Below are 27382 nucleotides of genomic sequence, written 5' to 3'. Positions count from 1 at the left end.
CTGAAGTGTTTTTCCACGACACACCTAAAATATGTGAATGATGTTGTACTGTACAGAGAGCTTCAAGAGACAACACGGCAAGCTGAGACGGAGTTGTGGGTGGCAACACAGACAATAGGCGTTTCTGGTTCATGCAAGTGTGAGATTTAAAAAGGTCTGAATGAAGTTTGAGACAGAGAAACTTTCTTGGTGCTTGTGATTTCGTTTCGTCTGTCTGTATGCTTGTTACGTATTCATAGATATTCAGTAACACATGCAGCGTCAGGACTCTGTTGGTTATTGAGAGCACTCGGTGGAGAGAGAAGAGGCATCCGCGACTCCGTGTCTTGACACGGGTGTAATCATTAGTACAAAACGTTTTGCAACGGGAACCATTTACTACAAACGAAAACGTTTTGCATTAAAACGAGACTTTATATTGGACAAATCCAGCTAGGTCTCTCCCCGTTTCGTTCCGTTTACTTCCGTTTTGGTTCCTAGTTAACAATAATACACAACAGGCAATGCTCTGACGTCACAAGTGAGACTCTCAACTAAAGCAAGCCTAATCGAATATATATATATATATTATGGTTCAATCAGTGGATATACTTCCCGGGACAGAGAACTCTTTGTTTGGAGCCAAAATCATGAAAGCACAGGTGGCAGAGTAACCGCAGGACATCGAGGTAATACATTTTACCCCGGCTCTTTTTTTGTTGTTGTTAGATTTACTGCAAGGTATTCAACTCCCCTCCCGTGGGACATAGATAATACTTCTGTTTAAAGTTCTCAGCGGCAGTCTCAACAGTTATGTAATGCCTTGTAGACAGCCCAAGTTCAACATTTGAGTTATACACAGCATAAACACTGACATGTGTGGTTATCACGTTAATACACAATTACAACACCAAGTTAAAAACATAAGTAAACATGATCGTATGGAGAATACATGTTGCTGTTTAAATCAGTTATATGATAGTATGGAGAAGACATGTTACTCTTCACACCAGTCATATGTCATTTAGATGTGGGTCAAGTTGCAGGAAGACCATTTCACTCAAATCAATATTTCAAGTCAATCGAATCAGTAAAAATCTGCTGAATTCAAATCAGTAGAATCAGTACAAATCTGCTGAATTTAAATCAGTAGACTGGCATGACTACAGTTCATCACATTTTTGCAGCCAAGGGGCCAACACATTAATGTTAATATGTCTCTCATGTCAGTTGAAAACTAATAGGTGGTTTCAATATGTCACATATGAATATCAGAAAAAAAGCTTTCTCGTTAACCCACATTGCATGTAGAGTGGACTTGACAGCATTGGACATAGCAGTTGTTATCATACATACTGCAGCTGGTCTGACTCATGATCTACATCCCAAATGACACCCTATTCGCTACATGGTGCACTACTCTATGGGCCCTGGTCAAAAATAGGGCACTTATGTAGGGAATAGTGTGCCATTTGGGACACAGCTCATGAGTCCGACCAGCTGCACTCTGTAAAAGTGTACCGATGACATGGAACAGCACACTGTGGTCCGGATGAATTGACCCATTTCACCCATTTTCTGTGATTGTCCAAATCTATCATGTCCAATTCCCCCTCTCTCTCTGTTTTCTTTTTATAGGCTGTTCTTTGCTGGGGTTCTCCCTCCAGACTATTTCTCTCTTTCATCCTCCCTTTCCCTTCACTCTCTTTCTCCACCTGCACATCAGTCCCTCCATCCTTCCTTGTCTCTTAACTCCACCCAGAGGCACTGCCGTCATGCGTCGGTACAGCTCCGAGGGGTCTCTACTCGATATGGATTTCCTGCCGCGGAGGAAAGTATCCGTGAAGAGCCACAACTACCACAGCCGGGACGGGGAGTCAGGTACCTACAACCCCGACCTGGAAGGTGACGAACTGGATGGGCGAACCACCTCTTTCCCCCCTACCCCTATCATCGTGGAGCCTGGAGCCAGCCACGGGAGGGGGGAGCTGAGCAGGGATCACAGCGTCAGTGTGGAGAACTTCACAGAACTGGGGAAGCTAGAGGGCAAGGGATTTCTTGGAGTGGTGAACCTCAGTGAAGGGTGTAGGGCATATAGTGACGGGCAGTTGGCGCCGGGGACGACGAGCCGCAGCACAGAGAGCGTGGGCAGCGACAACCAGCCACCGTCCTCTCCCTCGCTCTCAACCTCTGGCTTCAGCCCCTTGTCCTTGAAGTCACAGCAACGGTCCCACACCAGAGCCAAGCTGTCAGCAGCCAAGCTACACCTGAAGAGCCTGTTTGGGCAGGTAAAGGGGGATGTGGGAGGTCAGGATCACTAGAGGAGTGGTCCCTGGCAGTGTTTAGGGTATTGGGTGTTTTAGGACGACTGTATGGGAATGGATAGCCTGTGTGTGTTAGATGGGTTTTGACTAGGTGCGCTAGTTCTAGATTTCCGGGTGCACCATTTCAGACCATTCCATTGGACCTTGTGAAATCTCTACTCCAATCAGGGAAGTGTATGAGCTAATAAAGAAATGCACCCTTTCTGGTTCCTCTCAGTAGTAATTCCAACCTTGAGATTCATCCGACAGAGTGTTCCTTATAAAGCGGTTTTGTTAATGTCAAGGTCACACTAAGTTGACAAAGGATTAAATAATCACGCTCAACAGCACACATTTACCTCAAATATTCTCAATTTGATTTAAATATTGTCACGTGTAACGGATGTGAAACGGCTAGCTTAGTTAGCGGCGGTGCGGCGCTAAATAGCGTTTCAATCGGTGACGTCACTTGCTCTGAGACCTTGAAGTAGTGGTTCCCCCTTTGCTCTGCAAGGGCCGCGGCTTTTGTGGAGCGATGGGTAACGATGCTTCGCGGGGTGACTGTTGTTGATGTGTGCAGAGGGTCCCTGGTTCGCTCCCGGGTATGGGCGAGGGGACGGTTTAAACTTATACTGTTACACAGGCATATTATTCTGTCATTGTGTAACTCATTAGAACCTCATCCAGTCTTTCCTTTTGTTATTTTAGATAAAAGCATCTGCCAAATGGCCAAACCAATGAATACCGAGTCCCCCTCTTCTCCTATTTCTCCTATATGTTGACATCCACATTGACATCCACTACGTCACGTTTTAATGCTTTAGGTTTGGAATGTTGAATGTTCTTTTTAAAATGGCGACAATGACTCGATACAGGAAAATATTGCTCAAACAGAACTTCTTAAAATGTTGTATAACGTTTGGGCCAAAACCAAAGAAGTGTGTGTGTGTGTGTGTGTGTGTGTGTGTGTGTAGGAGTGTGTGTGTGTGTGTAGGAGTGTGTGTGTGTGTGTGTGTGTGTGTGTGTGTGTGTGTGTGTGTGTGTGTGTGTGTGTGTGTGTGTGTGTGTGTGTGTGTGTGTGTGTGTAGGAGTGTGTGTGTGTGTGTGTGTGTGTGTGTGTGTGTAGGAGTGTGTGTGTGTGTGTGTGTGTGTGTAGGAGTGTGTGTGTGTGTGTGTGTGTGTGTGTGTGTGTGTGTGTGTGTGTGTGTGTGTGTGTGTGTGTGTGTGTGTGTGTGTGTGTGTGTGTGTGTGTGTGTGCGTGTGTGTGTGTGTTGACTGTAGCAGTGACACAAGCCAATCATTTCAACTTGGAAACAAACGAATTGTGTCTGTATTTCCAGAGTCCCCATTCATCACATTCCAACCTGTTTAACCCAGAACAGAAAGAACAGAGAGACAGGTGAGGTCATCGACTGTGGGCAATAGACTGTGGGCAATAGACTGTGGGCAATAGACTGTGGACAATAGACTGTGGGTAATATACTGTGGACAATAGACTGTGGGTAATAGACTGTGGACAATAGACTGTGGGCAATAGACCCTGGGCAATAGACTGTGGGTAATAGACTGTGGGCAATAGACTGTGGGTAATAGACTGTGGACAATAGACTGTGGGCAATAGACCCTGGGCAATAGACTGTGGGCAATAGACTGTGGGCAATAGACCCTGGGCAATAGACTGTGGGTAATAGACTGTGGGCAATAGACTGTGGGTAATAGACTGTGGACAATAGACTGTGGGCAATAGACCCTGGGCAATAGACTGTGGGCAATAGACTGTGGGCAATAGACTGTGGGCAATAGACTGTGGACAATAGACTGTGGGCAATAGACTGTGGGCAATAGACTGTGGACAATAGACTGTGGGCAATAGACTGTGGGCAATAGACTGTGGGCAATAGACTGTGGGCAATAGACTGTGGACAATAGACTGTGGGCAATAGACTGTGGGCAATAGACTGTGGGCAATAGACTGTGGGCAATAGACTGTGGACAATATAATGAGGACAATAGACTGTGGACAATATAATGAGGACAATAGACTGTGGACAATAGACTGTGGACAACATAATGAGGACAATAGACTGTGGACAATAGACTGTGGACAATAGACTGTGGACAATAGACTGTGGACAATATAATGAGGACAATATAATGAGGACAATAGACTGTGGGCAATATAGTGAGGACAATAGACTGAGGACAATATGAGGACAATAGACTGTAGACAATAGACTGTGGACAATAGACTGTGGACAATAGACTGTGGGCAATAGACTGTGGGCAATAGACTGTGGGCAATGGACTGTGGGCAATAGACTGTGGGCAATATACTGTGGACAATAGACTGTGGGCAATAGACTGTGGGCAATAGACTGTGGGCAATAGACTGTGGGCAATAGACTGTGGGCAATAGACTGTGGGCAATATAATGAGGACAATAGACTGTGGACAATATAATGAGGACAATAGACTGTGGACAATAGACTGTGGACAATAGACTGTGGACAACATAATGAGGACAATAGACTGTGGACAATAGACTGTGGACAATAGACTGTGGACAATAGACTGTGGACAATATAATGAGGACAATAGACTGTGGACAATATAATGAGGACAATAGACTGAGGACAATAGACTGTGGACAATATGAGGACAATAGACTGTGGACAATATAATGAGGACAATAGACTGTGGACAATAGACTGTGGACAATATGAGGACGACTGTGGACAATATAATGAGGACAATAGACTGTGGACAATAGACTGTGGACAAGATAATGAGGACAATGGATTGTGAACAATATAATGAGGACAATATACTGTGGACAATAGACTGTGGACAATATAATGAGGACAATGGACTGTGGACAATATAATGAGGACAATATACTGTGGACAATAGACTGTGGACAAGATAATGAGGACAATGGACTGTGGGCAATATAATGAGGACAATAGACTGTGGACAATATAATGAGGACAATAGACTGGGCAATAGAATGTGGACAATATACTGTGGACAATATACTGTGGACAATAGACTGTGGGCAATAGACTGTGGACAATAGACTGTGGACAATAGACTGTGGGCAATAGACTGTGGACAATAGACTGTGGGCAATAGACTGTGGGCAATAGACTGTGGACAATAGACTGTGGACAATAGACTGTGGACAATAGACTGTGGGCAATAGACTGTGGACAATATACTGTGGACAATATACTGTGGACAATAGACTGTGGGCAATAGACTGTGGACAATAGACTGTGGACAATAGACTGTGGGCAATAGACTGTGGACAATAGACTGTGGGCAATAGACTGTGGGCAATAGACTGTGGACAATAGACTGTGGACAATAGACTGTGGGCAATAGACTGTGGACAATAGACTGTGGGCAATAGACTGTGGGCAATAGACTGTGGACAATAGACTGTGGACAATAGACTGTGGGCAATAGACTGTGGGCAATAGACTGTGGGCAATAGACTGTGGACAATAGACTGTGGACAATAGACTGTGGGCAATAGACTGTGGACAATAGACTGTGGGCAATAGACTGTGGGCAATAGACTGTGGACAATAGACTGTGGACAATAGACTCTGGACAATAGACTGTGGGCAATAGACTGTGGACAATAGACTGTGGACAATAGACTGTGGGCAATAGACTGTGGACAATAGACTGTGGACAATAGACTGTGGACAATAGACTGTGGGCAATAGACTGTGGACAATAGACTGTGGACAATATAATGAGGACAATAGACTGTGGACAATATAATGAGGACAATAGACTGTGGACAATAGACTGTGGACAATATAATGAGGACAATAGACTGTGGACAATATAATGAGGACAATAGACTGTGGACAATAGACTGTGGACAATAGACTGTGGACAATAGACTGTGGACAATAGACTGTGGACAATAGACTGTGGGCAATAGACTGTGGACAATAGACTGTGGACAATATAATGAGGACAATAGACTGTGGACAATAGACTGTGGACAATAGACTGTGGACAATAGACTGTGGACAATAGACTGTGGACAATAGACTGTGGACAATAGACTGTGGGCAATAGACTGTGGACAATAGACTGTGGGCAATAGACTGTGGGCAATAGACTGTGGACAATAGACTGTGGACAATAGACTGTGGGCAATAGACTTTGGACAATAGACTGTGGGCAATAGACTGTGGGCAATAGACTGTGGACAATAGACTGTGGACAATAGACTGTGGGCAATAGACTGTGGACAATAGACTGTGGACAATAGACTGTGGGCAATAGACTGTGGACAATAGACTGTGGGCAATAGACTGTGGGCAATAGACTGTGGACAATAGACTGTGGACAATAGACTCTGGACAATAGACTGTGGGCAATAGACTGTGGACAATAGACTGTGGACAATAGACTGTGGGCAATAGACTGTGGACAATAGACTGTGGACAATAGACTGTGGGCAATAGACTGTGGACAATAGACTGTGGACAATATAATGAGGACAATAGACTGTGGACAATATAATGAGGACAATAGACTGTGGACAATAGACTGTGGACAATATAATGAGGACAATAGACTGTGGACAATATAATGAGGACAATAGACTCTGGACAATAGACTGTGGACAATATAATGAGGACAATAGACTGTGGACAATAGACTGTGGACAATAGACTGTGGACAATAGACTGTGGACAATAGACTGTGGACAATAGACTGTGGGCAATAGACTGTGGACAATAGACTGTGGGCAATAGACTGTGGACAATAGACTGTGGGCAATAGACTGTGGGCAATAGACTGTGGGCAATAGACTGTGGGCAATAGACTGTGGACAATAGACTGTGGGCAATAGACTGTGGACAATAGGCTGTGGACAATAGACTGTGGACAATAGACTGTGGACAATAGACTGTGGACAATAGACTGTGGACAATAGACTGTGGACAATAGACTGTGGGCAATAGACTGTGGACAATAGACTGTGGGCAATAGACTGTGGGCAATAGACTGTGGGCAATAGACTGTGGGCAATAGACTGTGGGCAATAGACTGTGGGCAATAGACTGTGGGCAATAGACTGTGGACAACGTAGCTTTCTAAGAGGAAGATGTCTAAAGCAGTCCCTGGCCAAATGGCATCCTATTCCCTACGTAGCCCTTTGGGCTCTGGTAAAGATTAGTGCACTAAATAGGAAATATGAGGTACTTTCCCTGGTCAAAAGTAGTGCACTACATCGGGAATGGGGTGCCATTTGGGACGTATCCTAAGAAGTTCCGTTTGAAACGATACCCATCCGGACCTCAGTCGCCAAACAGTTGTGGAAATGAGGGGTTGTGTTTTCATGAAATCTGATGCCTGTCTCCTCTCTCCCTTTGTCTCCGTCTCTCCCCCCTCTCTCCCTCTCTCCCTGCCTCTCTCCCGTTCCCCTCCTGTCTCCCTATTTCTCCCTCTCTCTCTCCCTCCCTCTCCCTATCCCTCCCTCTCCCTGTCTCTCCCTCTCCCCCCTCTCCAACTGTCTCCCTATCTCTCCATCTCCCTCCCTCACTCTCTCTCCCCCTATCTCTTCCTGTCTCTCTCCTCACCCTTCCTCTCTCTGAATCTCTCTCACCCTTCCTCTCCCCCCTCTCCTCCCTAACAGTGATAAAGAGCGGAGGTCTCGCCACCCGTTGATGCACCAGTGGAGTCAGGTGGGCCACAGCAACGCCAAGTTCAGTCGGGTGGAACTTGATAAGTGGGCTGAATCGCTGGACGACCTCCTGGCCAGTCGGAGTAAGTAGACTAGGACACCCTCCAGACCAGTAAACAAGGACACCCTCCTGACCAGTAGACTAGGACACCCTCCTGACCAGTAGACTAGGACACCCTCCTGACCAGTAAACAAGGACACCCTCCTGACCAGTAGACTAGGACACCTTCTCCTGACCAGTAGACTAGGACACCTTCTCCTGACCAGTAGACTAGGACACCTTCTCCTGACCAGTAGACTAGGACACCCTCCTGACCAGTAGACTAGGACACCTTCTCCTGACCAGTAGACTTGAACACCTTCCTGACCAGTAGACTAGGACACCCTCCTGACCAGTAGACTAGGACACCCTCCTGACCAGTAGACTAGGACACCTTCTCCTGACCAGTAGACTAGGACACCTTCTCCTGACCAGTAGACTAGGACACCTTCTCCTGACCAGTAGATTTGAACACCTTCCTGACCAGTAGACTAGGACACCCTCCTGACCAGTAGACTAGGACACCCTCCTGACCAGTAGACTAGGACACCCTCCTGACCAGTAGACTAGGACACCGTCTCCTGACCAGTAGACTAGGACACCTTCTCCTGACCAGTAGACTAGGACACATTCTCCTGACCAGTAGACTAGGACACTCTCCTGACCAGTAGACTAGGACACCCTCCTGACCAGTAGACTAGACACCCTCCTGACCAGTAGACTAGGACACCCTCCTGATCAGTAGACTAGGACACCTTCTCCTGACCAGTAGACTAGGACACCTTCTCCTGACCAGTAGACTAGGACACCCTCCTGACCAGTAGACTAGGACACCCTCCTGACCAGTAGACTAGGACACCTTCTCCTGACCAGTAGACTAGGACACCTTCTCCTGACCAGTAGACTAGGACACCCTCCTGACCAGTAGACTAGGACACCCTCCTGACCAGTCGACTAGGACACCCTCCTGACCAGTAAACTAGGACACCCTCCTAACCAGTAGACTAGGACACCCTCTCCTGACCAGTAAACTAGGACACCCTCCTGACCAGTAGACTAGGACACCCTCCAGACCAGTAAACTAGGACACCCTCCAGACCAGTAGACTAGGACACCCTCCTGACCAGTATACTAGGACACCCTCCTGACCAGTAGACTAGGACACCCTCCTGACCAGTAGACCAAGACACCCTATCCTGACCAGTAGACTAGGACACCTTCTCCTGACCAGTAGACTAGGACACCTTCTCCTGACCAGTAGACTAGGACACCCTCCTGACCAGTAGACTAGGACACCCTATCCAGACCAGTAGACTAGGACACCCTCCTGACCAGTAGACTAGGACACCCTATCCAGACCAGTAGACTAGGACATCCTCCTGACCAGTAGACTAGGACACCCTATCCAGACCAGTAGACTAGGACATCCTCCTGACCAGTAAACTAGGACATCCTCCTAACCAGTAAACTAGGACACCCTCCTGACCAGTAAACTAGGACACCCTCCTGACCAGTAAACTAGGACACCCTCCTGACCAGTAGACTAGGACACACCCTCCTGACCAGTAAACTAGGACACCCTCCTGACCAGTAGACTAGGACACCCTCCTGACCAGTAGACTAGGACACCCCCTCCTGGCCAGTAGACTAAACCACTCCCTACTCTTCCTCCTTGGCCCTTACCCTTCCATGTTTGCTGATCTGAAGGGCTTTATTCAGGCATAATCAGTGTAGTGGTAAAGCTGTACAGATCTACAAACATGGAAGGGTTAGGGCAAAGGTCATCTGGGCATCCCAGAAGGAAAATCTGGCGCCAACTACTTGATTAGATTCTAGGAGGGGGGAGAGGTATGAGAAAAGATACTAGATTGAGGAAAGGAAGCAGGGTGATAGCACCCTCCCCCCCCCCGTCTGCACGTTTCGGGTCAAGTCTATGAGACGAATGTCTCTTTCAGAAATGTAAAAGATGCGCACACCTGCCAAAACGTGATTTATCCAAATGACCAGGGACGTTGAAAGAACCACCAGAACAATTGTTGCACCGGAGTGTATACTGGGCACCTGTAATTAAGCAATAAGGGGAGGGGGTGTAGTATATGGCCAATATACCACGGCTAAAATCTGTTCTTAAGCACGACGCAACGTGGAGTGCCTGGACACAGCCCTTAGCCGGTGTATATTGGCCATATACCACAAATCCCAGAGATGCCTTATTTGGTATTATAAACTGGTTACCAAGGTAATTAGAGCAGTAAAAATACATGTTTTGTCCTACCCGTGGTATACAGTCTGATATACCACGGCTGTCAGCCAATCAGCATTCAGCTTGAAGCACCCAGTTTATAATTAGAGTTGGATGTTGATCTTGTCATTATTGAAGTGTATTGTTTTTCTGTGGTCTCTCTTTGAGTTGAGTTTGCGTCTCACAGGCCGCTGACAGATGTTCTGATACCATTTATGTTACGTAGTCTGTCCACAAGAGACTAGGGCTCAGGGAGAAGGAGGGGTGGGGAGGAAATGCAAAGTGTACTCTGATCCTGTTTTCAACCTCAGCTCACGAGTGTCTTGCAGTGTGTTGTGATGTCAGCGCGATAGGGCCGTATGGTCTTTGCGTACGTCATTGGTTTCCGTGTGCTGTGCCATAAAGCTGAGTGCAGCACTAGTTACTATGAATAGATGTGATAGAAAACAGTAAGACCGTTTTAGACGACTGTCTCGAATGATCTGGATTGTGTTCCAAATGTAGGGCTGGGAAATATGGGAAAAAAATATCACAATGCATTTGTTCTGTTGACGGTATTTGACAGTATTTTGTGTTTTTACATAATAAAAGTCATCCATTTTGCTTTATGAGTTGTCCGTGACCCTAGAGTGGAAACACATACCTTCCAAAATCATTTGAATGAGGCTTTCTCCATTCTGATTGGTTGAAGTTTGATTGAACAGTACAAACAAAAGTCGATCTGATTTTGAGATCATCTCCACTCTGCCACGTAGGGCTGCACGATATGGGCGTTTAATTATAGGACGCTTGTGGATGTACATTAAAAAACAAAGTGGAAAGCAGCGTTGTTGTCAACTAACATATTGTTGCATCTGCTCAGTGGTGTAAAGTACTTAAGTTGGGGCGGCAGTTAGCCTAGTGGTTAGAGTGTTGTGCAAGTAACCGAAAGGTTGCTAGATTAAATCCCTGAGCTGACAAGATTAAAAAATCTGCCATTCTGCCCCTGAACAAGGCAGTTAACCCACTGTTCCTAGGCTGTCATTGTAAATAAGAATTTGTTCTTAACTGACTTGCCTAGTTAAATAAAAGTTTAATAAAAATACTTGAAAGTACTACTTAAGTTTAATAAAAAAATACTTGAAAGTACTACTTAAGTTTAATAAAAAATACTTGAAAGTACTACTTAAGTTTAATAAAAAATACTTGAACGTACTACTTAAGTTTAATAAAAAATACTTGAAAGTACTACTTAAGTTTAATAAAAAAATACTTGAAAGTACTACTTAAGTTTAATAAAAAATACTTGAAAGTACTACTTAAGTTTAATAAAAAATACTTGAAAGTACTACTTAAGTTTAATAAAAAATACTTGAACGTACTACTTAAGTTTAATAAAAAAATACTTGAAAGTACTACTTAAGTTGTTTTTGGGGGTATCTTTACTTTACTACAGTCTTAATGAAAAATATGTACTTACATTATCCCTGACACCCAAAAGTACTTGTTACATTTGGAGTGCTTAGCAGGACAGATTTTTTTTTAAATATCAGAGCGGCGGTAACTCACCAGCCTTACGACCAGGAATACGACTTGGATCCTTTGTTCGTACCCCCCAGGGCAATTGAACTTATCCCAGAGGCTGCTCCAAAACACCGCCAGCAGAGAAGAGATATTCGGAGTGGGACTTCTAGTCTGACACAGGAGGCGTGCACACCATCCACCGCTTCCGAGTATATTACTCTCTAATGTTCAGTCTTTGAATAATAAAGTAGACGAGCTCAGGGCGAGGATCTTCTTCCAGATAGACATCAGGGATTGTAACATACTCTGTTTCACGGAAACATGGCTCTCGGGATATACTGTCCCTGTCTATACAGTCAGCTGGATTCTCAGTACATCGCACAGACAAGAATAAAGAACTCTCCTGGGAGAAGAAAGGCGGGGGTGTATGTTTCATGATTAACTACTCATGGGGTGATTGTGATAACATACAGAAACTCAAGTCATTTTGTTCCCCCAACCTAGAATACCTCACAATCAAATGCCAACGTATTACCTCCCAAGTGAATTCTCTTTGGTTATAGTCACAGCCGTGTATATTCCCCCTCAAGCCGATACCACGACGGCCCTCAAAGAACTTCACTGGACTTCATGCAAACTGGAAACCAGATATCCTGAGGCCGCATTTATTGTAGCTGGGGATTTTATATAAAGCAAATTTAAGGAAAACGCTACCGAAGATCTACCAACACCATTGACTGTAGTACTTGTGCTGGGAAAACATTGGACAACTGCTACTCAACTTTTCAAAATGCCTGCAAGGCCCTCCCCTGCCCTCCTTTTAGCAAATCAGATCACATCTCCATTTTGATCCTCTCTTCCTATAGGACGAAATTCAAACAGGAAGTACCTGTGCTAAGGTCTATTCAACGCTGTTCTGACCAATCGGAATCAATGCTTCAAGATTGTCATATCCTAGTCTGCGTGATCAAAACAAAGTGGAGTCGCAATTCAACGGCTCAGACACGAGACGTATGTGGCAGGGTCTACAGACAATCACGACCTACAAAGGTCAAATCGGCCACGTCACGGACACCGCTTTGGACAAGCTAAACACCTTCTTCTCCCACAAATAGCCATCACTAACTGGCTTCCACCCGGTTACACAACCCTACACCTTAGAGGCTGCTGTCCTATGTACATAGACTTGGAATCACTGGCCACTTTAATGATGGAACACTAGAAACTTTAATAATGTTTAAATACTGATTTACTCATCTCATATATATATACTGTATTCTATTCTACTGTATTTTAGTCAATGCCACTCCGACATTGCTCGATTTAATATTTATATTTTTCTTAATTCCGTTATTTTACTTTTAGATTGTGTGTATTGTTGTGAATTGTTAGATACTACTGCTTTGTTAGAGCTAGGAACACAAGCATTTCGCTACACCCGCAGTAACATCTGCTAAATATGTGTACGTGACCAATAAAAATATATTTGAACGAGCAACAACTGCCCTCTTTCATACAGCGTCTCAGAGAATAACATCAGGTCCATGCCGTCGTATTCATTGTGATCTAAAAGGCCAAACTGATCCTAGGTCAGCACTCCTACTCTGAGACGCTTCGTGAATACAGTCCCAGTTCTCAGATTGATTGTTCTACGTGACGAGGGTCATGGGTGGGACCTTGGAACCATTTATAATAGGTGTGCCTACTGACTGTCCCCAAATGGCACCCTCTTCTCCCTATATAGTGCACCACTTTTGACTATTGACTCTGGTTAAAAGTAGTGCACTATATAGGGAACTGGGTGCCATTTGGGGGACACACGCCGTGACCAAGGAAGATACAGTAATGTCTTATTTACTTCCTCATTCCTTCTAGAATTTCTCCTGTCCTGTTACTAACACCCGTATTATTCCACCACACCACACCACACTACACACTGTTGTGACAGTTTGTTGTCGTTATCTTGTAAAACAGGTTTAGGCAACCCTGGTCCTGGAGGGGCCCGCAGGCACTTCATGTTTTTGATTTGACTGACCTGGAAGACCAGGTGTGTTGAATTTAGTCAATTCACTGAACTGATCAATTAGCTCAGTTGTTCAGGTGTGGGCGCCTAGTTAGTACTTGCGGCAGTCCAGGAACAGGGTTACCTACCCCTGTCGTACGGGATCAAAATAACTAAGGGATGGTGTTTTCAGTAACCTTCCTTTTGATAGTCACATTCCAGGAAAGCTTTGAAAGCCAAACTGTCTAGTGTCCTTGCTCTTCTAGGAAAATGGTTGTCAGTTAAAGATAAATCCTAGGTTGTCATGGCTACATGTGCCCCCACCTACCTACACACACACACACACACACACACACACACCATACTTTAGTGTAGTCCTATTAGAATGTGGAACATTAGAGAACCATTAATGCTAACAGTGCATTGGGAAAGTATTCAGACCCCTTGACTTTTTCCATTGTTTTGTTATGTTACAGCCTTGTTCTAAAATCGATTAAATTACATTTTTTCCCCGCATTAATCTACACACAATATCCCATAATAAAAAAGTGTAAACAGGTTTTTAGAAATTTTACCAAATGCATTACAAATAAAAGCAGATACCTTATTTACAGTCGTGCACAAAAGTTTAGAGAATGACACAAATATTAATTTTCAAAAAGTCTGCTGCTTCAGTGTCTTTAGATATTTTTTGTCAGATGTTACTATGGAATACTGAAGTATAATTACAAGCATTTCATAAGTGTCAAAGGCTTTTATTGACAATTACATGAAGTTGATGCAAAGAGTCAATATTTGTTAGTGTTGACTCTGCAAACCTCTGCAATCCGCCCTGGCATGCTGTCAATTAACTTCTGGGGCACATCCTGACTGATGGCAGCCCATTCTTGCATAATCAATGCTTGGAGTTTGTCAGAAGTTGTGGGTTTTTGTTTGTCCACCCGCCTCTTGAGGATTGACCACAAGTTCTCAATGGGATTAAGGTCTGGGGAGATTCCTGGTCATGGACCCAACATATTGATGTTTTGTTCCCCGAGCCACTTAGTGTCACTTTTGCCTTATGGCAAGGTGCTCCCTGCTGGAAAAGGCATTGTTCGTCACCAAACTGCTCCTGGATGGTTGGGAGAAGTTGCTCCCGGAGGATGTGTTGGTACCATTCTTTATTCATGGCTGTGTTCTTAGGCAACATTGTGAGTGAGCCCACTCCCTTGGCTGAGAAGCAACCCCACACATGAATGGTCTCAGGATGCTTTACTGTTGGCATGACACAGGACTGATGGTAGCGCTCACCTTGTCTTCTCCGGACAAGCTTTTTTCCGGATGCCCCATACAATCGGAAAAGGGATTCATCAGAGAAAATGACTTCACCCCAGTCCTCAGCAGTACAATCCCTGTACCTTTTGCAGAATATCAGTCTGTCCCTGATGTTTTTCCTGGAGAGAAGTGACTTCTTTGCTGCCATTCTTGACACCAGGCCATCTTCCAAAAGTCTTCACCTCACTGTGCGTGCAGATGCACTCACACCTGCCTGCTGCCATTCCTGAGCAAGCTCTGTACTGGTGGTGCCCCGATCCTGCAGCTGAATGAACTTTAGGAGACGGTCCTGGCACTTGCTGGACTATCTTGGGCGCCCTGAAGCCTTCTTCACAACAATTGACCGCTCTCCTTGAAGTTCTTGATGATCTGATAAGTGGTTGATTTAGGTGCAATCTTACTGGCAGCAATATCCTTGCCTGTGATGCCCTTTTTGTGCAAAGCAATGATGATGGCACATGTTTCCTTGCAGGTAACCATGGTTGACAGAGGAAGAACAATGATTCCAAGCACCACCCTCCTTTTGAAGCTTCCAGTCTGTTATTCGAACTCAATCAGCATGACAGAGAATTCTCCAGCCTTGTCCTCATCAACACTCACACCTGTGTTAACGAGAGAATCACTGACATGATGTCAGTTGGTCCTTTTGTGGCAGGGCTGAAATGCAGTGGAAATGTTTTTGGGGGATTCAGTTCATTTCCATGGCAAAGAGGGGCTTTGCAATTAATTGCAATTAATCTGATCACTCTTCATAACAATCTGGAGTATATGTAAATTGCCATCATTCAAACTGATGCAGCAGACTTTGTGAAAATTAATATTTGTGTCATTCTCAAAACTTTTGGCCACAACTTTACATAGGTATTTAGACCCTTTGCTATGTGACTCAAAATTTAACTCAGGTGCATCCTGTTTCCATTGATCATGATTGAGACGTTTCAACAACTTGATTGGAGTCCACCTGTGGTAAATTCAATTCATTGAACATGATTTGCAAATGTACACACACCTGTCTCAGAGCAAAAGCCAAGTCATGAGGTCGAAGAAATAGTCCGTAGAGCTCCGAGAAATGATTGTGTCGAGGCACAGGTCTGGGGAAGGGTACCAAAACATGTCTGCTGCATTGAAGGTCCCCAAGAACACAGTGGCCTTCATCATTCTTAATTGGAAGAAGTTTGGAACTACCAAAACTCTTCCTAGAGCTGGCCGCCTGGCCAAACTGAACAATCAGGAGGAGAAGGGCCTTGGTCAGGGAGGTGACCAAGAACCCGATGGTCACTCTGACAGAGCTCCAGAGTTCCTCTGTGGAGATGGGAGAACCTTCCAGAAGGACAACCATCTCTGCAGCACTCCACCAATCAGGCCTTTATGGTAGAGAGGCAAGACGGAAGCCACTCCTCAGTAAAAGGCACATGACAGCCCGCTTGGAGTTTGCCAAAAGGCACCTAAAGACTCTCAGACCATGAGAAACACGATTCTCTGGTCTGATGAAACCAAGATTGAACTATTTGGCCTGAATGCCAAGCGTCACGTCTGGAGGAAACCTGGCACCAACCCTACGGTGAAGCATGGTGGTGGCAGCATCATACTGTGGGGATGTTTCTCAGCGGCAGGGACTGGGAGACTAGTCAGGATCGAGGGAAAGATGAACAGAGCAGAGTACAAAGAGATCCTTGATGAAAACCTGTTCCAGAGCGCTCAGGACCTCAGACTGGTGTGAAGGTTGACCTTCCAACAGGACAACGACCCTCAGCACACAGCCAAGACAACGCAGGCGTGGCTTCGGAACAAGTCTCTGAATGTCCTTGTAGACCAGCCTGAGCTCGGACTTCAACCCTTCCGCCTCTGGAGAGACCTGAAAATAGCTGTGCAGCGACGCTCCCCATCCAACCTGACAGAGCTTGAGAGGATCTGCAGAGAAGAATGGGAGAAACTCCCCAAATACAAGTGTGCCAAGCTTGTAGAGTCATACCCAAGAAGACTTGAGGGTGTAATCACTGCCGAAGGTGCTTCAACAAAGTACTAAGTAAAGGGCATAAAATACTTATGTAAATGTGATTCATTTTTTATTTGTTTTTATAAATTTACCAACATTTCTAAAAATCTGTTTTCTCTTTGTCATTGTGGGGTATTGTGTGTAGAGTGATGAGGGGAAAAAAACGCAATTTAATCCATTTCAGAATAAGGCCGTAACATAACAAAATGTGGAAAAAGTCAAGGGGTCTGAATACTTTCCGAATGCACTGTATATGGAGCCTGTAGACATATAGGCTATATTCCTACATCTCAATGGCTGGGTTTAGACAGGCAGTCCATTTCTGATCTTTTGCCCAATTATGGGCAAAAGAGCTTATCTGGTTGGCCAAAAGGCAAGTAATAAACTCAGCCAATGTTCCTTTCAGATTACAAACTGTATTGTCCATTCTTGTGGAATGGAAATGTCTTTATAGTGATGTGGCTCACACATAGCAATCAGACAGAATACAAAAACAGTCTAAATGACAGCCTCATAAATACAACCGCATAAACACTATCATCAGTCTACTGTTATTGAAATTAAAAGCTTTCTTGGACTGCTTTCATCTACTTCTATCTACTACCCAGGGATTACATGTCATATACATATACAGAAAGATGGATTTCTTTCAGCTTTTATTTCTTTCATCACATTCCCAGTGGGTCAGAAGAACACTAAATTAGTAGTTGGTAGCATTGCCTTTAATGTTTTTAACTTGGGTCAAACGTTTCAGGTAGCCTTCCACAAGCTTCCCACAAGAAGTTGAGTGAATTTTGGCCCATTCCTCCTGACAGAGCTGGTGTAACTGAGTCAGGTTTGTAGGCCTCCTTGTTCGTACACGCTTTTTCAGTTCTGCCCACAAATGTTCTATAGGATTGAGGTCAGTGCTTTGTGATGGCCACTCCAATACCTTGACTTTGTTTTCCTTAAGCCATTTTGGCACAACTTTGGAAGTATGCTTGGGGTCAATGTCCATTTGGAAGACCCATTTGTGAACAAGCTTTAACTTCCTGACTGATGTCTTGAGATGTTGCTTCAATATATCCACAACATTTTCCTACCTCATGATGCCATCTATTTTGTGAAGTGCACCAATCCCTCCTGCAGCAAAGCACCCCCACAACATGATGCTGCCACCCCCGTGCTTCACGGTTGGGATGGTGTTCTTCGGCTTGCAAGCCTCCTCCTTTTTCCTCCAAACACAACAATGGTCATTATGGCCAAACAGTTCAATTTTTGTTTCATCAGACCAGAGGACATTTCCTCAAAAAGTACAATCTTTGCCCCCATGTGCAGTTGCAAACGGTAGCCTGGCTTTTTTATGGCGGTTTTGGAGCAGTGGCTTCTTCCTTGCTGAGCGGCCTTTCAGGTTATGTCGATATAGGACTCGTTTTACTCTGGATATAGACACTTGTGTACCTGTTTCCTCCAGCATCTTCACAAGGTCCTTTGCTGTTGTTCTGGGATTGATTTGCACTTTTCACACCAAAATACGTTCATCTCTAGGAGACAGAACACGTCTCCTTCCTGAACTGTATGATGACTTTGTGGTCCCATGGTGTTTATACTTGAGTACTATTGTTTGTACAGATGAATGTGATACCTTAAGGCGTTTGGAAATTGCTCCCAAGGATGAACCAGACTCAATTGAGGTCTACAATATTTTTCTGAGGTCTTGGTTGATTTCTTTTGATTTTCCCATGATTTCAAGCAAAGAGACACTGAGTTTGAAGGTAGGCCTTGAAATACATCCACATGTACACCTCCAATTTCAATTAGCCTATCAGAAGTTTCTAAATCCCATGACATAATTTTCTGGAATTTTCCAAGCTGTTTAAAGGCACAGTCAACTTAGTGTATGTAAACTTCTGACCCACTGGAATTGTGATACAGTGAATTATAAGTGAAATAATCTGTCTGTAAACAATTGTTGGAAAAATTACTTGTGTCATGCACAAAGTAGATGTCCTAACCGACTTGCCAGAACTATAGTTTGTTAACAAGACATTTGTGGAGTGGTTGAAAAATGAGTTTTAATGACTCCAACGTAAGTGTATGTAAACTTCCGACTTCAACTGTACATATGAGATGAGTAATGCAAAATATGTAAACATCATTATTAAAGTGCCAATAATAAAGTGTCTAGTGAAGCATTTGTTAGAGTGGCCAATGATTTGAGTCAGTATATTGGCAGCAGCCACTCTATGTTAGCGATGGCTGTTTAACAGTCTGATGGCCTTGAGATAGAAGCTGTTTTTCAGTCTCTCGGTCCCTGCTTTGATGCACCTGTACTGACCTCGTCTTCTCGAGGTTAGCGGGGTGAACAGGCAGTGGCTCGGGAGGTTGTTGTCCTTGATGGTCTTTAGCTTAGTTATACATTATGAAGTGATTCAGTTTTGATTATGTTAGGTGAAGTGTTTAAACTTGTTTTAATTGCTGAACTATTATTCAAAATAAACTAGTGTCAGTGTTGATTAATTAGTGTCAGTGATTAACTAGTGCCAGTGATTAACTAGTGCCAGTGATTAACTAGTGCCAGTGATTAACTAGTGTCAGTGATTAACTAGTGTCAGTGATTAACTAGTGTCAGTGTTGATTAACTAGTGTCAGTGTTGATTAATTGGTGTCAGTGATTAACTAGTGTCATTGTTGATTAATTGGTGTCAGTGATGAACTAGTGTCAGTGTTGATTAGTTGGTGTCAGTGATGAACTAGTGTCAGTGTTTATTAATTGGTGTCAGTGATTAACTAGTGTCAGTGATTAACTAGTGTCAGTGATTAACCAGTGTCAGTGATTAACTAGTGTCAGTGATGAACTAGTGTCAGTGTTGATTAATTGGTGTCAGTGATTAACTAGTGTCAGTGTTGATTAATTGGTGTCAGTCATCAACTAGCGTCGGTGAATAACTAGTGTCAGTGTTGATTAATTGGTGTCAGTGATTAACTAGTGTCAGTGATTAACTAGTGTCAGTGATTAACCAGTGTCAGTGATTAACTAGTGTCAGTGATTAACCAGTGTCAGTGATTAACTAGTGTCAGTGATTAACTAGTGTCAGTGTTGATGAATTGGTGTCAGTGATTAACTAGTGCCAGTGATTAACTAGTGTCAGTGAATAACTAGTGTCAGTGTTGATTAATTGGTGTCAGTGATTAACTAGTGCCAGTGATTAACCAGTGTCAGTGAATAACTAGTGTCAGTGTTGATTAATTGGTGTCAGTGATTAACTAGTGCCAGTGATTAACCAGTGTCAGTGAATAACTAGTGTCAGTGTTGATTAATTGGTGTCAGTGATTAACTAGTGCCAGTGATTAACTAGTGTCAGTGATTAACTAGTGTCAGTGATTAACCAGTGTCAGTGATTAACTAGTGTCAGTGTTGATTAATTGGTGTCAGTGATTAACTAGTGCCAGTGATTAACCAGTGTCAGTGATTAACTAGTGTCAGTGATTAACTAGTGTCAGTGTTGATTAATTGGTGTCAGTGATGAACCAGTGTCAGTGATTAACCAGTGTCAGTGATGAACTAGTGTCAGTGTTGATTAATTGGTGTCAGTGATTAACTAGTGTCAGTGTTGATTAATTGGTGTCAGTGATTAACTAGTGCCAGTGATTAACTAGTGTCAGTGATTAACTAGTGTCAGTGATTAACTAGTGTCAGTGTTGATTAACTTGTGTCAGTGATTAATTAGTGTCAGTGATTAACTAGTGTCAGTGTTGATTAATTGGTGTCAGTGATTAACTAGTGTCATTGTTGATTAATTGGTGTCAGTGATGAACTAGTGTCAGTGTTGATTAGTTGGTGTCAGTGATGAACTAGTGTCAGTGTTTATTAATTGGTGTCAGTGATTAACTAGTGTCAGTGATTAACTAGTGTTGGTGATTAACTAGTGTCAATGTTGATTAATTGGTGTCAGTGATTAACTAGTGTCAGTGATTAACTAGTGTCAGTGATTAACCAGTGTCAGTGATTAACTAGTGTCAGTGTTGATTAATTGGTGTCAGTGATTAACCAGTGTCAGTGATGAACTAGTGTCAGTGTTGATTAATTGGTGTCAGTGATTAACTAGTGTCAGTGTTGATTAATTGGTGTCAGTCATCAACTAGCGTCGGTGAATAACTAGTGTCAGTGTTGATTAATTGGTGTCAGTGATTAACTAGTGTCAGTGATTAACTAGTGTCAGTGATTAACCAGTGTCAGTGATTAACTAGTGTCAGTGATTAACCAGTGTTAGTGATTAACTAGTGTCAGTGATTAACTAGTGCCAGTGATTAACCAGTGTCAGTGATTAACTAGTGTCAGTGTTGATTAATTGGTGTCAGTGATGAACCAGTGTCAGTGATGAACTAGTGTCAGTGTTGATTAATTGGTGTCAGTGATTAACTAGTGTCAGTGTTGATTAATTGGTGTCAGTCATCAACTAGCGTCCGTGAATAACTAGTGTCAGTGTTGATTAATTGGTGTCAGTGATTAACTAGTGCCAGTGATTAACTAGTGTCAGTGATTAACTAGTGTCAGTGATTAACTAGTGTCAGTGTTGATTAACTTGTGTCAGTGATTAATTGGTGTCAGTGATTAATTAGTGTCAGTGATTAACTAGTGTCAGTGTTGATTAACTAGTGTCAGTGATTAACTAGTGTCATTGTTGATTAATTGGTGTTAGTGATGAACTAGTGTCAGTGTTGATTAGTTGGTGTCAGTGATGAACTAGTGTCAGTGTTTATTAATTGGTGTCAGTGATTAACTAGTGTCAGTGATTAACTAGTGTTGGTGATTAACTAGTGTCAATGTTGATTAATTGGTGTCAGTGTTGATTAGTTGGTGTCAGTGATGAACTAGTGTCAGTGTTTATTAATTGGTGTCAGTGATTAAATAGTGTCAGTGATTAACTAGTGTCAGTGATTAACTAGTGTCAGTGATTAACCAGTGTCATTGATTAACTAGTGTCAGTGTTGATTAATTGGTGTCAGTGATTAACCAGTATCAGTGATGAACCAGTGTCAGTGATTAACCAGTGTCAGTGATGAACTAGTGTCAGTGTTGATTAATTGGTGTCAGTGATTAACTAGTGTCAGTGTTGATTAATTGGTGTCAGTCATCAACTAGCGTCCGTGAATAACTAGTGTCAGTGTTGATTAATTGGTGTCAGTGATTAACTAGTGCCAGTGATTAACTAGTGTCAGTGATTAACTAGTGTCAGTGATTAACTAGTGTCAGTGTTGATTAACTTGTGTCAGTGATTAATTAGTGTCAGTGATTAACTAGTGTCAGTGTTGATTAATTGGTGTCAGTGATTAACTAGTGTCATTGTTGATTAATTGTGTCAGTCATCAACTAGCGTCGGTGATGAACTAGTGTCAGTGTTGATTAATCACATATCACAAACCTGCAATAAAGAGGTGATTGTGTCTGTAATTTGTCTGTGTTTCTGGGATTTATTCTCAAATGAACATTTCCTTGTCTGGTTGTAAGATCTCTAATATGTTTTATTTGATTGTATATCAGCTCTCAGTATATCAGCTTTATGAATACATTTAGCTGCTTATCATATAGCATCGCATCGCCAATGTAGGACCACAGAATGATGGCATTACTAGCCTTGTGGGCATCTGTCATATGAAGCAGAGAATAGCTAAACTCACACATTGTTTACATGTTGACGTTCTCAATTTAAAATGATACCAGTAGACAATGTATATAAGGTAAAGAATATACCAGATTTTGTACATGCCTTTTAAGTTTTAAGTTCTGACATCAAATTTTGTGCAAATCCAACCCTTGTATGAAAATAAGGAGATGACAATTAGGCTAAAGGAGATGAGCATTACAGGCAACATTCTACGAGGTTAATTTTATTTCATTCATTTTTAGCAATATTGCTAGCAAAATCATTGCAGCTCCCATAGCAACCAGGAACTGTCTATGCATCATTGACCCTGCATAAGCTAGTGACTGGGCTAACAGAGGAAACCTTTTAGGTCAATAATATGCTGTTTTTATTTTTTATTGCTTTCTAATAGTAGCTAGCTAGTAGCTAGCTAGGTTAGTTAGTTAAACCTACTCTAGGTAACTTACAAGGTTAGCTGACTTTTCAAGAACAACAAAAATAACTCAATGTGGCTAGCTACTTGTCCCTCATGCTAGCCTTTACAGCCAAATATCACTTACGTCAAGAATAAAGCCTATTTTTATGGCCAGCATTGTAGACTGTTGCTCCTTACAGCACTAAACTGGTGAGCGCCTTCGGAGCTCCGCCCAAGCAAAGCATTTGATTGTTTGGCGAGTTGCGAGGCGTCACTGATTGACATCTGGTGCTGACCCCTCTTGAGCTGATTTCTGCCATGGAGCCTCCTCAGGCTTCCCGTTTTTCTGGTTTGCGATGAGGCTAGGTTAAAGGTTACGGTTGGTGTTAGGGAAAATACGATTTTTGAATAGGAATCAATTATTTGGTCCCCAATAAGGATAGTAAAACAAACCTGTGTGTGTGTGTATGTGGGCGTATGTGTGTGTATGTGGGCGTATGTGTGTGTGTGTGTGTGTGTGTGTATGTGGGCGTATGTGTGTGTGTGTGTGTGTGTGTGTGTGTGTGTGTGTGTGTTTGTGTGTGTGTGTGCGCGTACGCGTTAATGTGTTGCCCTGCCTATCCCAGTCACGGTGTGTGAACAATGACATGTTGTAACCACTGTGTCAGCAATCTGCTGGACTCCTTCGCTTCCCCACCCCCACTCAGTCTGCACTAAAACATGTTGCAACCCACTGTCTAAGCAGAGAGAGAGAGAGAGAGAGAGAGAGAGAGGGGGGAGGGGTTAGAGGGAGAGCGAGAGAGAGAGAGAGGGGAGGGGTTAGAGAGAGAGAGAGAGAGAGAGAGAGAGAGAGAGGGGTTAGAGGGAGAGAGAGAGAGAGAGAGAGAGAGAGAGAGAGAGAGAGAGAGATAGTAAAGGGGGTGGATGTGTGACTGATTAAAGATAGCACGAATGACAATATACTGGGGGAAAAAATCCTATGATTGATTAGTACTTTACAGACTGTGTATATTTTTGTGTAAATGCTGTATCTGTGTGTGTGTGTGTGTGTGTGTGTGTGTGTGTGTGTGTGTGTGTGTGTGTGTGTGTGTGTGTGTGTGTGTGTGTGTGTGTGTGTGTGTGTGTGTGTGTGTGTGTGTGTGTGTGTGTGTGTGTGTGCGTGTGTGTGCGCACACATGAACTTTTTTGAAACGTCAGGATTTTTTCAGGTCCTGAATTTGTTCAAATGCTATTTTAAGCTTAAGGGTTAGGTTTTGGGTTTTGCAGGTTAGAGTTGACTCCAAAAAGTCACAAATAAAGCTGTGTCTGTGTGTGTTTGCATGTCAGTGTATTGGCCAATGCGGTGTGTGTTTGCATGTCAGTGTATTGGCCAATGGTGTGTGTGAACATCCCATCTGTCTCCCCTTCCTCGTCTTCCCCTCTAGTGACTTCCTAAATGTACTTTAATAAACCCTAATACTCCTCCCTCCCTCTCTCCCCCCCCCTCCCTCCTCCCTTCCTCGCCCCCCACCCCTCCCCCTCTCCCCCCCCTCCTCCCTCCCCCCTTTCTCACTTCCTCGCCCCCCACCCCTCCTCCTCTCTCCCTTCCTCGTCCCCAACCCCCCCCCCCCCTCCCTTTCTCACTTCCTCGCCCCCCACCCCTCCTCCTCTCTCCCTTCCTCGTCCCCCCCCCCTCTCCAGTGGGTGTGTCTGTGTTTGGAGCATTCCTTCGCTCAGAATTTAGTGAGGAGAATCTGCAGTTCTATCTGGCCTGTGAGCAGTACAGAAACTCGTCCAACAACTTCAGCCTGCACAGACGGGCCAAGACGATCACTGCCACCTATATTGATGCGGGGGCGCCACGAGAGGTATACAGCATTCGTCTATACTTGAAGCTGCCTGACCGGCCTTTCTATCGGTTTATCTGTAAATGGGCTTCTCTTTATCCATCTACCATTCTGTAATCTTCTTCCTTCTGCACGATGGTGTGTTTGTTAAACCAGTTGATTCACCCATCCCCTGTCCTCTCCCTCTTTCACTCTCTCTCTCCCTCCATCCCCTGTCCTCTCCCTCTTTCACTCTCTCTCTCCCTCCATCCCCTGTCCTCTCCCTCTTTCACTCTCTCCCTCCCTCCATCCCCTGTCCTCTCCCTCTTTCACTCTCTCTCTCCCTCCATCCCCTGTCCTCTCCCTCTTTCACTCTCTCTTTCCCTCCATCCCCTGTCCTCTCCCTCTTTCACTCTCTCTCTCCCTCCATCCCCTGTCCTCTCCCTCTTTCACTCTCTCTCTCCCTCCATGCCCCATCCTCTCCCTCTTTCACTCTCTCTCTCCCTCCATCCCCCGTCCTCTCCCTCTTTCACTCTCTCTCTCCCACCATCCCCTGTCCTCTCCTTCTTTCACTCTCTCTCTCCCTCCATCCCCTGTCCTCTCCCTCCCTCCATCCCCTGTCCTCTCCCTCTTTCACTCTCTCCCTCCCTCCATCCCCTGTCCTCTCCCTCTTTCACTCTCTCTCTCCCTCCATCCCCTGTCCTCTCCCTCTTTCACTCTCTCTCTCCCTCTATCCCCTGTCCTCTCCCTCTTTCACTCTCTCTCTCCCTCCATCCCCTGTCCTCTCCCTCTTTCACTCTCTCTCTCTCCCTCCATCCCCTGTCCTCTCCCTCTTTCACTCTCTCTCTCTCTCCCTCCATCCCCCATCCTCTCCCTCTCACTATCTCTCTCCCTCCATCCCCTGTCCTCTCCCTCTTTCACTCTCTCTCACTCCCTCCATCCCCTGTCCTCTCCCTCTCTCCCTCCCTCCATCCCCTGTCCTCTCTCTCCCATCCATCCCCGTCCTCTCCCTCTCTCTCCCCTCCATCCCCCATCCTCGCCCTCTTTCACTCTCTCTCCCCCCCTCTCTCTCTGTCTCCATCTCCCTCTCTTTCCCACTGCCCCTCTCTCTCCTCCGTCTCTCCATACCTCTCCCGCTCTTGCTCTTTCTTTCTCCCCTCTCTCTCCCTCCCTCCCTTTCCCCACTCTGCCTCTCTCTCTCTTTCTTTCTTTCTCTCTCTCTCTCTCTCTCTCTCTCTCTCTCTCTCCCTTTCAGGTGAACTTGGACAGTAAGACCAGAGACTTAACCACACAGCTCCTACAGGCCCCATCACACACCTCCCTGTCCCACGCCCAGAAACGCATCTACTCCCTCCTGGATACAGACTGCTACCCTCGCTTCCTCCAGTCCGACATCTACCTCACCTTGCTGGGCCAGGCTGACTAGAGACTAAAGGCTCCATTCAATCTGTATCGTGGAAGTTCAGCACTATAGCCTCGATTGAAAGGTATAGGCAAATGTGCCTGCGTTTGCGGAGACTACATTCACGTTAAACGCTGTATATGATGGCTCAATCTGAAATTACCTTTACATTTCAATCACGCCGAGTGTTGAATTACTGCAATAAGAATTGAATGGAGACCTAAGGCTGCGTCCCTATTCCTCCACTCTCCACCCTTCTCCTAAAGTGTACACTTGCACACTATCTTACATGGATTTAACAATAGTGGAAAGGACACTCCAATGCAGTGCTTTTGAAATCTATGATGGGTGTGTGTAAGTGCTTACTGGAAAAGGGTGGAAAACAGAGACCTATCTGTCGTGGAAATTGGATTGGACAGTTGCAGGAGATGCCGTTACATAATGTGGAGTTAAAGAGGTTTTGGGGTTTAGTCATTCCAGTTAAGGAGCAGGGTTGTGTTCATTTGGGCATGGAACAGAAAAACTTTTAAAAATGTTTTTCAAAGCAAAAAAAAAACGAATATGAGAGTTCCTTATTGGACAAGTCCAGGTAGTCCCTTTCTGTTTCAGTGCCCAATGAACATAACCCAGGGGGTTCTGTTAGGTTCTGTTCTGCTTAGGGCGTGAAGAAGCTTGGGGAAATGACAGCAGGGAATGCCATGGGGTTTGGATTGAAGGAGCTTGCCAATCGATCCACAGAGGTTACGAGACAGGGACCTGTTTCTTCCATGACTTAGTGAGTGTGAAACTGCCGATTATCATCGTTTGTAATCATTAAACATCCTCTTTTTGTTGGCATCATTCATAGCAGAGCAGCTAAGAAACCGATAGGTCGCCCACGGTCCAATGAGCACGTATGGAATTCCGACAGCGGAGACAAAGAAAAAACAAGTAGAGCAAGATGCCACACTAGTTAAAAAGCACAACACATTTTGTGAAACCCAAAACAGGCCACACTGGCAGAGGAGGTTGGGTGAGGGTGGCCCGTACAAGGAAGTA

The 27382-nt window shown here is 44.3% G+C and overlaps 1 protein-coding gene across 2 annotated transcripts; it reads left to right on the top strand.

Annotated features, from left to right (window-relative positions):
* On the top strand, positions 1-26900 carry LOC110496726 (regulator of G-protein signaling 3). Of its 2 annotated transcripts, none has more exons than XM_036953580.1 (6): positions 1-154; positions 1618-2267; positions 3623-3681; positions 7951-8081; positions 24818-24984; positions 26198-26900. In XM_036953580.1, exons 2-6 carry the CDS (start codon positions 1755-1757, stop codon positions 26366-26368), a joined length of 1041 nt encoding a protein of 346 aa, XP_036809475.1. In that variant the 5' UTR covers positions 1-154; positions 1618-1754; the 3' UTR covers positions 26369-26900. The 2 variants fall into 2 exon arrangements, with proteins under 2 accessions (XP_036809475.1, XP_036809474.1); XM_036953579.1 differs by having other exon boundaries at positions 2-668.
* The last annotated feature ends 482 nt before the right edge of the window (positions 26901-27382 follow it).

The sequence above is a fragment of the Oncorhynchus mykiss genome, chromosome 18 (assembly GCF_013265735.2).
Source record: "Oncorhynchus mykiss isolate Arlee chromosome 18, USDA_OmykA_1.1, whole genome shotgun sequence".
Taxonomy (NCBI): Eukaryota; Metazoa; Chordata; class Actinopteri; order Salmoniformes; family Salmonidae; genus Oncorhynchus; species Oncorhynchus mykiss.
This window is presented reverse-complemented; position numbering and strand designations above follow the sequence as displayed.